Raw genomic sequence first — 11,760 nt, 5'->3', positions numbered from 1 at the left:
ACATCTCATTAGTACCGGTTTGGATACTGTTCATCTTGAGACCAACGGCATCCAAAGGAGCTCTGACGGTAATACCTCAGATCACACTCTGACCTGATCCCGTCTCAATATATTTGGAGCTCATGTTGATATGAACCCTTGTCGGTTGTCACGAATCTCATTCTTGAGAATGCCTTGCGAGATTTTCAGACATTAATTTTTCGAACACATTTTAGAAAATCTTGATAACTATATGATACAGTTACAAAAATATATTTAAACAAGGGCAAATAAATATCAGGTTAAAAATGCATTACTCATAACATAGTTAAAGTAGCCAATAAATTGAATATGTTATGATTTTCAAATTTATTGTGAAAAAATTCATCATAGATTCAAAATATTGCCAGTATTTGTGATTATAATTTGAGATTACGTTTTTAGAAAGGGGAGTTCTCGTAAAGCATTCTTTTAATCTTTGTCGAGTTACTCTGGAAAGGCCACCCGTCTCTTTCTAGTCCCTATATAAAGAAATTTCCTAGCTGAAGATTGGGGTGAGTGATTTGGATCTGGATTCGATAACTTACCCTATTGAAGGTTAGATGCGGACCAGAAAATAATGCCTGTTTTATAAATGGGTTGTTGGATTTAGTTGGATTCACGTTGCTGTTCGATAGGTAAATAGGATCAAAACCGAGTTGGAACTGGGTATGACCTGACCTGTTTTACCTATCACATGAAAATCCATGTACTTCACCCATCTTTTGCTGATCCAGGATCAAAAGGGGACAGATCGTATTGAGATAAAAAACTCTACCACGTGTTCTGAGTTGGTTCTGAATCCAATACCAAATTCACTCATTTGAAAGTTGGATCTGATGTTTGGTCAACCATGGCCCGACACATTTGCAACCCTAGCTGAAAATATATAGAGCTGGATATGCTCTGGTCCTCTAAGAATATTCGTGATTCAGTGGGAAGATGCTTCATACTCCAGTAAAGTATAGGAAAAGGGATTGAAGGCAACTAGAGGTGAGTCAGAGTGAAGGCACTGTAGTGTCAACGGTCTAGTTTGTATCGGGTACCCAATCAGAATTCCTGGGTATAGGCATGGAAAGTGCCCACCTGAATAATATTTGACCTGAACCCGGCCTGAGCAATATGTTTGGGTCATGATTTTCGCCGGGTACCTGAATTATATATATATATATAAGATTTTATTTTCATGACCCGACAAAACCTGAACCTGGTTATTAGTTAAATGGATGGGTCCGGGTCATCCTTGATCCGATCCATTGACAGCCTTAAGAGGGAGGATCGCTTTAAGTCTGTTGCTGCATCTAATCACCCACCTATTGTGATTTTGGTACCCGTGCACTCTATCACACTAGGTTGAATATGATATTAATGCGATTAGGAAACATTGACAATCACAATAAAACCAGCAAAGAAGCAAATAATACAAGATAAAAATTTTATGTGATTTGACAAAACCGCTTACATCTATGGAGAAAGTATCAAGAGTCTATTAATATAATTAATTACCGATGCAAGAGAGAATAAATAAAACTACAAACGAGAACAACTGCACATGTGGTTTGACCTACCAAAAGAATCAATGCGTGCAACCAAAAACTTCAAACTATGTCATAGGAACACGCCATTTTAGTGGCATGTCCTAGGTGACATCGAGCACAAGAAGACACGGACACTGACACATACAAATATGATTTTAATAAAAATATATTTGTAAGCACTAAAATATCAAAAAAAATTATTGATTAGAAACTTACAATTTTTTGTGTCCAAAAAAAATTTCAAATCCCCCGTCACGCACCTCAAAGGTATCCACGAATCCCAGAACTTTGGCATCAACAAAAGGCCACATTCTCGATACTACTTATCTAGATTTTCTGTCTACTAATATCTAAAATCTGAGGGCCATTACTTGGTGCAATGGTTGCATGGGGTGGCATGGTTAGGTGATCGGACTCTAGTACTTTACAAAGTATCTGGGCCACACAAAACACAGAAAATCACTGTACAGCAATTTTATGTGTAAAAATATACAAAATGCAAAAAATCAATACCGCGTAGCAAGTTTTTGTGTAAAACACAAAACACAGAAAATCCCTACACAGCGATTTTCTGTGCTTTGTGTGGCCCAAGAACTTTGTAATGTACTCTGACCCGATCATTGGATCTGCTCCTTTTGCATAAAAAACTGAAAACTAGGACTGACCCCAGTATGCTCAAAGTACAGGGCAAAACTGGGTATGCCCTTATAACATCCAAACACTCAAAATGCCAAAGTGGTTGACCCTATGAAACAGTTGCAAGGGTTTTATTATCTTACCTTTATTAGGCATTGCATGGATCAAACCACATTCTTTTGGTATTGTAAACCATCACAGCAGAGAATTGATTCTCTTGATGGAACAAGTTGGGTAGTTTTCCTTTTTTTGACAGGGAAAGCTTGGAGATAAGCCCCATGGGATTCGGATCTAAGGCCCCTTGGCCATGATAGTGAGACCTAGCCTTTTAGCTATCTTATTGGACCCAACAAGTTGGGTAGTTAAAAATAACATTCAGACAAAAGAAATGGAAAAGTAGAAACAAGCCAATTTGCAAAAATATGCGATAGGGTGTCACCAGCTCAAACCTGTATGGGGTTATGATATCACTTTCCTTGACATAGACAGCACATGTTGACCCTTATCATGAAAAGTGTTACGAAAATCTTCAGCCAAACAAAATAAAACATAGTAATAATAAGGATAGCAAAGAAGAAAAACACACGATATACCTGGTTCGGTCTATGACCTAAGTTCACCAACTAAGGGAAACAAAGTTTCACTATGATGAACAAAGCAGGAGATGCACTCAAACCTTCAATGCCATAGATCCTCAAAGAAGTTCATCCCACCTCTCCCTTCTTATAGTTCACATACTATCATAGTTTAATTATGACTCTCTCACCCCCATGCACATTACACTTCTGCATAAAGACTCCAAAAAGAAATAAAAAAGAAGACTTTTATAAGAATACAACTTTTAATAGTTTGAAAAGTCAAAGTAGTCTCCTTCCTAGATTAGGCATTTACATGATATTATGATATTAGAAAACTGAACTGCTATGAATTTTCTATCTCAATCGAAATGGGTAATGCAGTGAAACGGGTCCAAAATTCAAGGCATACATAACAAAAAGTTTGACCCTATAGCTTACAATACATAATCCATTAGGTGAGTATATATTTGGATATTTAGGACCAAAATCTACTACTTTGGGTATGGATTCAAATAAATAGGAACTATTTGATATGGATCCTGTTATGTCTAGTTTGGATATGATACATATGGATTGACATACCAGGGTTTGTATGATGCATCAGGGATTAAGACCTCTATTCGTGGCTTAAGTGATAAGACCTCTATTCAGGGATGCCACGCGGGGCCAATATGAAGACTTCTTCTATCCAAGGATTTCAGTCGGCAAGATCTAATTATCCCTTATATCATCAATGCTGAAAGATCCAATAAAGAAGACAATTTGCTTGTCTTTATTATCATTCATTGCCCCGCTGGCACATGGGGGCTTCTGTTGCTTTATTATGGATAGGGCACGTAAAGCTGGGTGAACGCATCCTCATTTCGGAGTTTTACTTCGCAGAGAGGAGGGCCCAGACCCAGTTCTTGTTGAGGGTTTTCCTTCATCTTAAACAAAAGATATAATATTTGAAAAATATATATTTTCATTCATCCTTTTCTTTGTAAATATGCATTTTTGCGTCATTCTCTTTATATATTATGCTTAAAATGTATACTACATTAAAAAAATATTCTTTTATCTATACGAGCTCACCCAAGATGAACACCCTATATGTTCAGGCTCAATTCATTTTAGCTAAATTAGCTGCTTCTGGCTTGGCTCTCCAGCCATGTAAACCTATCATGAACGAGATACTGAGCCAAGTTGCGAGCCGTTGGGTTCATTTACCAGACCTACTTTCATGATATTTTTCTAAAATTATCAGTTGTAATTCGTTTTTGTGTTCTTACAAAGACTTCTACTGTGCGGTTGGAAGACAGACTGAGTGCTGTCAATTCACATGCCACAATGGGCTCCACTTCTTTCAAGAGTAAAAATTCTCTCTATGCATATGGTAATTAGGAAAACTGTGAAGTTGAATTCTCATGAAACCAATGTTGTCAGTATCGGTATTGACCCTGAATCGGGCTGATACTGATTCTCAAGTGAATCGTTCTGAATCGGTTAAAAATAAACAAAAAATATTTTGTATCAATCAAAAAGTGACATGTGCTAAAACCATTAAAATAATATTAAAAATAATTTTAAGTAATTTTTACATTTAATAAAAAATAGCTGATTTAGGTTAGTACCGTATCGATTTTCTGCAGCCGATACTGACAACATTGCATGAAACAAAACCCAAACCGAACAAGAAAAGAAAAAGGTAAAGAAAATTAATCCTGCCGCGTCCAAGCACACCCTTAATATTTTGCATTGCAAATGTGTAATTAGCTCAACTAGTTCTTTCATAATCACGTTTAGGTGTCTGGTTCATGTAATCGAAAACAAAATAAAGTGTCCTGCAAAGGCACACATTGACCTATATATATATATATATATATATATATATATAGAGAGAGAGAGAGAGAGAGAGAGAGAGAGAGAGAGAGAGAGAGAGAGAGATGTTTTTGCTTCTGGTGGGAGTGGTATAGGACAACTAAAGATTAAATAAGCATCCGCAACTAAGTACATTTAAATATATTTTACGAAGTTCAGAATAATTAACTTCTACATATCGACTATCAAAAAATAAAATCTACATATCTGATGCATCTTTCAAGAGCACTCAATTCGTTGCTAGCTATGACGATAGCATCAAGCATGATCCTGTGCTCCAAAAGAGCATCAACTGAATGCAACTTTCTATAATGTATTAAATATCTACTAGCAACTAGCCATAGACTTGGCACCTCTTTGTGAATCACATAGACTTTAGTACAAAAAGTATGGCCTGTTTTACGATCAACAGTTTACGCTTATAGTCAATCTCACCCATCAAACCATTCGCCATAAAAATATATATAAGCCTATAAAGCTTTTATCCGTGTACAGACAACTTAGATAATGTAAGTATTTCTATGTGCTCTGTTCATTGTATTGGAATAGGAGACAAAAGTATGAATGTGTCACTTTGATCAGGAGACTCAGCCAGATTCAAAGGGGGAAGAGAAAAATGACTGTAGGTTGAGCTACCCCTTCTCATCTCCCTCATGGTAACCAAAGCAGCCAGAGTGTTTCTAAATATGCTGTCTTCTACTGCTGTTATGACTACTCTTTCTCCATTTCTTTCTTGCTCCTCTGTGGGGAATACCGTGTGCATTGTGTTCTCACATTCTTTGACCAACTTTGAGAGCAAATCCGTGGTGAAGAATGGTTGCTGTAGGACCTTTTGAATGAAGGGCAACCGCAACAAACCACCGGTTCTCTTGTCATATTTCTTCAAGATCTTGGCAAGACCTGAAACACCCATTTCATATTTCCTAGTCAAATTTGTAATTCATTTATAAATTGAAGAGAACACTTTCAGGGGATTGTTTGTATGTAGATCTTGTGCAAAATTAACAATCCTCATTTTATTTTCTGTGCTACTTTTGGTGTCTTAAATATGGGCAGTACCCATTGAAGGCTCTATTATTATTATTATTATTTTCAGTGAAGAATTTGAAGATTTGTTGAAAATTTCCTTTGCTTGCTTTGTTTTCTATTTGAAAGTTCAAAAGGTCTCAGAATTTCATGTCTCAAACGAAGAACAAAACCCCATTTTTCATCTGTTTGCTTTGGTGTTTCAGTCACAACATTTCACTTATCCTTTTTTTTTTCGTTTATTAGACGGGGAAAAACGCACCCGGAATGACCCGGCCGTGCTGGTTTTGGCCTGCCATACCTACAGTCGCCGTTCTCTTGGTGACCCCCTTGACTTCTACCTTACTCTGGGGTTTTGTTCATCATGTATAGTTATGAAACCAATCCCCTTATTTATGTTGCTCTTTGCAGGAAATTTTAAATGACATCAAAAATTGAAAGACCCTTTCATTGTTCCTTTTTTCAATTTGATCTTTGATAAAGAAACTGAAAAATTACCTAACATGGTATTTTTCCTATTAGCTTTATATCTTCAATAAAGATTACAGAAAGGATTTCTTTTCAGCTTTTTTCTCCTTTTGGTTGTTAATTAGGAATATAGGGGAATGATACTGAAGTAACTTTTCTTATATTTGCAGTAGGAATAGAAAAGGGAAAAGAAACAAAAGATACCTGTATAATTGAGATTGCTGTAGTTCTCAAGAAGCACCATCTCTCCATGGAAATTAACCATCTCTTTTCTCAATTTCCCCATCTCCTCTTTGTACTCTGCCTCCGACGGCCTACTCCCATTTGGTCCCAAAGTAGCCGTCACATTCTGAATCTTCTCTTGCAATTCCTACAAAACCAAACAACAAAATTTTAATTATAACCCAACAAATTCTCACTCCAAGCAAAACGCAATCAAACTAAAAGCACTACTCATACAAAAGACAAATTCTGCTACCATCATCCAACTTTACCAGAGTGTAAGACCAAAATGAAGAAAAAGAACCAATTCAGTATCCTAACTTTTCCATAAGGCAAAATGCTCAATTTAACTCTACGAAGAAAGAGTTAAAAGCACCACCTTTTGCCTTATCACAAACTCCTCCTCTTGCTCCATGAAGAAAGCATTGAACTTATCAATCTCTGCATTCAAAAGGAAGATAAATTCCTCCTCCTCTGTGGAGACCTTACTCGATGTACAACCAGAGGAAGCCGAGGTATTGTTAGTTCCCTCTTCAAGGGTGGTAGATATCAACCTCACCCTCTTCTTCAAATCCTTGTAAGAAACAAACTTGTCCCTCCATTCAGGCAGCGTTTCTTCGATCTGCCTCTTCAATCTCTTGCCAAATTTCATGTTGGTATGATCCTATTTTGCAGAAAAAAATCCTAGATGGTGTTGAGGAGTTGTGGGGTTGTTGGTGTTATTTATTGTATGAGGGGTGAGGGGAGGGGTGGTGCTGGGGGGAGACCACATTCTTAATTTAATGTGGGCAGTGAGAAAAAGGGAGGAATATTTGGGAGCATAAGCGTAGTGTGTTAGTGTTGAAAAAAGTTGAAGGTTGGGAGCTTAAGACATCCAACGGATATTCTTCTTTTCGTTCACTTTGATGCTTCATTCAATTCTACGTCAACATTGGTTAGGTGTTAGTCTTTGCAGGGACATTACAAATTCAATGCACTGCGGTAAGAGGGCATGATTCCCTGGAATATTCTTTTCCCCTTATATTAAAATGATGATCTTGACCGTTCAATATTCATGATCTAGATCTCAATGTCTAATATGTACCTGCTAATATACAGTCTTGGTCTTTCTCCGCGTATTTGGTCTTGACCATCTGTTTTCTAATCCTATGACTATTGACTTCTGTACTGCTGCAGTAATGAATAGCAATAATACTCTGCAGTATAGACTCAAAGCACTTGGTTTCAGTATTCGACTCCATACACAATAAAATACAAGAAAAATGTGATGTAAAAGGTGCACAAGATTAAGGTGAAGAAGCCATTTTAGTTAGGGCTGACATATTATTATATTGGAATATGAAGGTGAAGATGCTGTATCCTAGGATCAGGTTTTCATATACAACCAAAGGCATTTTTTTTTTCAAAATAGTATGAAATATCTTGGTAATTTATTCATTGCTTTTTACGTAAGACTCCATTATGTGTTCTATTTTGATATAAAGATCTCCTTATCTTATCAACATAATAATTATCATATCTTTTAGGTGAATGTAAGACAAGAAAGAATAGAAAAGGAGTGCAATCTTTGCTTTTCTTTTCAGCTACATCACCCTTGAGCAAACTTTATCTTAAAGTGTGAGTTGATGTATGATGAAAGTCTCTTGGTTGGTGGACGTCCGTGGAAGGCCTGAAACTAGACCTGCAAATCATTTCTCCCAAGGGCTCACTTGCTTCACGCTGCATACATGAAACAAGTTTGGCATGAAAAGATCGTTTCGTGTGACTCCTTCCCCAGGGGGAGAGATGATAAGCAACTTCCCCACCAAGAAAAATGAAGGAAAACTTTCATACAAAGAAAAAATGTGAAGAATGGCGGTCTCACATGCCCCCCCACTCAAAACACGTATGTTTGTTTCACTCAATGTGAGAAAATGTCCCATTTTCATGTGAAAATGGGCCAGAAAGTTTCTTTTAGTTAGATTGGAAACTATGTGCGGTTGTGGGTTAATCTTAAAGGCGTTTCAGAAATTATAAGAGAAAACAATAGGAAAGTTTAACAGCAGAGCCTTATATTGATGATGTCTTGGGAAACATGTTGCACTGGGTAGGGCCCCTTTGGGCATGAAGCTAGGTGAATAAAATTCTTAAAGGCTAAAAATGTCTCTTCCGGCCAGCCAGTTTGATTGGGTTGTATTAAACTATGACAATTCGTCCTTGAATATAGAGGCAGCTTTTAGATGGTGTCTACCCTTAAAAAGATTACACACAACTTGACCAGTACTCTAATTTTTTCATTTCAAACAAAAGCAACTCCATGGGGGCAAAGGTCCAGCCCACTTCGCTGCCAGAACAGTGATAGTAAGTATGACAGACAGAGCCAGCGCGGCTAGGTCTCTGATCTTGTAAATATAAAAAAAACAAAAGCATGAAATGAAAAAAAAAAAAAAACCATTACTTTCCAGATGCTTAAGTCAAGTAGGATTAGGTTCAATGGATATGGGTATGAATCTCATTAGAATGTTCATTAAGGCTGAACCAACTGGTTTCAAGCTATGGTTCAGTAAACCTAATTATAAACCTGAACCATGTGCGTGTGTGTTAAAAAGAAAACGGGAGATCAGGTTCCATCACATTGAACACTTTAGATCCGCCCTTCATCTTCTGTTGGGCCCCACAGCTGACAGGCTCTACCCTGAAAAAATGGGGGTGAAGGAGAGGTGTAGCGGTACACTGAAAGTGTGCAATGTGATTGCACCTGATTCGCCCTCAAAGAAAAACCAAAAAGAATCCAAGGAATAAGCTACCCATATGGAAACGTTAGCCGTACAATTCACATGCAAGAAGAAGGGTGCTTGTGTTTTGGCTGAAATGGAGGCAATCTAGGCCAAAACACCAACAACATGAGCATGCACGGGGCAGATCAGGTCATAGTAATTGAATATAAAATTCATCGCTATATTAAATCTCCACCGCACATCTCACACTTGATCGAGGTGTGTGTGAGCCCCACTCACAAGTGGGACCTTAGATTGTAGATTCAGTAAGAAATAATTTAATGATAGAAAAGACAGCATGGGAGAGGAAGAGACCAACTTCATGTCTTAAATTTGGCTAACTGTTATGACAGGAGGGTCAGTGGTTGTTTAAGAACTTGTGAGATGAGGAAGAGCTTAATGTTTGAGCTCCAGAAAATAAAAAAAATTGCATGATGAAAGCATAAAAATATAAAAAAAAAGCGTCCTAGGGAATAGGTGCCTACCGCAAGCAAACAGGGGTTTTTGTGGGCGTTTCTCACAAATCTGATCATACATATGTGTTTGGCATTGTTGATTTGCTAAAAGAAAAATGCTTGAATCCTGTTTTTTCGATGAAAAAACATAAATTTTTTTTTGAACTACGAAAATTTTAGACTATCGATTTTCAAACATTATAAAAACCTACTCACTTGCTAGAATCGGATGATCCAAGAGTTCATTCCTACAAAACAACACATGTAGAATTACATCTGCATGGGCAGGTTCGAGAAAAACACTAAGAAAAATACCTTTCATCAGAAGCCCTGTAAGATGCAGTAGGCACGGATTGGAGTAGGCGATAAACATAGTTAGTTTTATCACAAGCTTTCCTACGAAGGCCTATTCAAGTTAGAAAGTTAGCATGAGTTTTGCCCCAAGGGGGGTTGGCATAGTGGGGTGGGGTCTTGGCTTCTAGACGGGCAGTCGCTTTGCTCCCTGAAGTTGTTGGTTGTGTAGCTTGGCAATAGAGGATTGGTGACGTCCAATCCTCTATTGGATTTGGCCATCCATCCAGTAAGAAAAAAAAGGATTGGTCGCTTTGCTCTCTAACTCTGAGATAGCTTTTCTTCTGAAAGTTAAACCACAGAAAATGCCAATCCAAATCCGTAATCCTGTCCATTTTTCCCTAAGTTCATTTGTTTATGAGAAAAACGACTCTTTCCATGGAAAAGTGTTAATTAAGAAAAATCATGGACAAATATGACACTGAATTTAAGTTTCCTTGTGCCACAGAGATATGTTTTTTTATCTCACAAACGAAAGTTTGGTGCTTTTAGAATTTTTTTTTGAATGGTGCACTTTTTAATATTACAAAAAAAAAACTACTTGTCATTTTGAGAATCACTCTGAGTCAAATGAAGACAAGTATAATTATAAACCGAATTCTTGCATCTTGATTGATCTGAAATCACATGTGATTCCAACTCATGTGATTTGGAATCACATGAAAAGTGATTAAAATAAGCGCAATTGTGATTTCAAATCTCACTACCTATTTTTCAAAGACATGTTTGTTTGCACATGAAAAATGGCGTAAATCAATACAAGAGAACAAATTCTCATTTGAGGCCAAGGAAACGTGAAGTCAATACATTTTTGTGTCTACCTGCAAGCTTATAGTCCAAAGCATTGCAGGGAATATTCTTACACTGGTTAACAAAGGCCAAGTCAAACTGTTAATGCCTGAGGTCATAACATATTGTATCTTGGAAGTATGCTGCCTCCATTCATAAAACTCAATATTATACTTGGAAGTGAGTCTAGACTCTAAAGCTTAGACTATAGGATGACGGTAGTTCTCTGTTACTAAAGTATAATTTATGTCACATATTATAAGCATGAGATGTTCATTGAGAAAAAAAAAAATGAACGAACATTTTATTAAATAAGCATAAGAATGAATTATACATGCAGCCTTTGTGTAAGCATATGCTGCATGATCACATTGAATATGTGATATGAATATAACATGGTTCATGAAGTTAGGTTGGGTTCGACAAGACTCATGGGTGCTTGTGAAACACCAAATAAAAAAAAACTTAAAAAGACATGCACATAATTCCATAATTGCCTCAAGAACCTACCAAAAATGTTGTAAAAAAAGAACGACATGTGTGACGATTGAGAGTGCAAATACCTTCAATCAATTAAAACATAGCCAGCTCCAATGGCCCTACATGCCCTTATGCCTTGCACATTAGGTCCAATGCGAATGTACTAATTCATTAGAATAAGATAAAAAGAATCATTCTCAAAATTCAATGGAATCTAATGCCAGTTTTGATCATGTAGTAGTAATTTAGTTTCACACCACCTGCCAAGACATGCAAACCAAAGTGGTGTTTCTTCCCTTTAAGAAAGAAAAACTATGAGCTAGGATTAAAAAAAAAGCAGCCTAGGCATTGAAGAAATGGAATTTAAATGCTAAATGTCCACTTTAAGTAAGTTGGTCAAACGTGTGGAGACTTCCGATAGCAAAGGGTAACCCCACAAAGTTTTACCATCAGGACAACGACCCTAAGTAGAGTAGGCAAAGCCAGCGTGGCTAGGTCTTAGATCCTAGGGGTGATTTCTCCGAGTAAATATTAAAAAAAAATTAATTTGGTCAAATGCTAGCATACATGGCATTTTGGTAAA

General features: G+C 37.0%; 1 protein-coding gene across 1 annotated transcript; it reads right to left on the bottom strand.

The window, feature by feature from the left end:
• Positions 1 to 4,795: 4,795 nt before the first annotated feature.
• On the bottom strand, positions 4,796 to 7,028 carry LOC149832061 (SPX domain-containing protein 3-like). The gene is made up of 3 exons (XM_090012346.1): positions 6,726 to 7,028; positions 6,329 to 6,494; positions 4,796 to 5,530 (listed from the first exon to the last, which is right to left on the bottom strand). Exons 1-3 carry the CDS (start codon positions 6,996 to 6,998, stop codon positions 5,163 to 5,165), a joined length of 807 nt encoding a protein of 268 aa, XP_089868472.1. The 5' UTR covers positions 6,999 to 7,028; the 3' UTR covers positions 4,796 to 5,162.
• Between the last annotated feature and the right edge of the window lie 4,732 nt (positions 7,029 to 11,760).

Source organism: Nuphar pumila, chromosome 7 (assembly GCF_984573655.1).
Source record: "Nuphar pumila chromosome 7, dmNupPumi1.hap1.1, whole genome shotgun sequence".
NCBI classification, from domain to species: Eukaryota; Viridiplantae; Streptophyta; class Magnoliopsida; order Nymphaeales; family Nymphaeaceae; genus Nuphar; species Nuphar pumila.
This window is presented reverse-complemented; position numbering and strand designations above follow the sequence as displayed.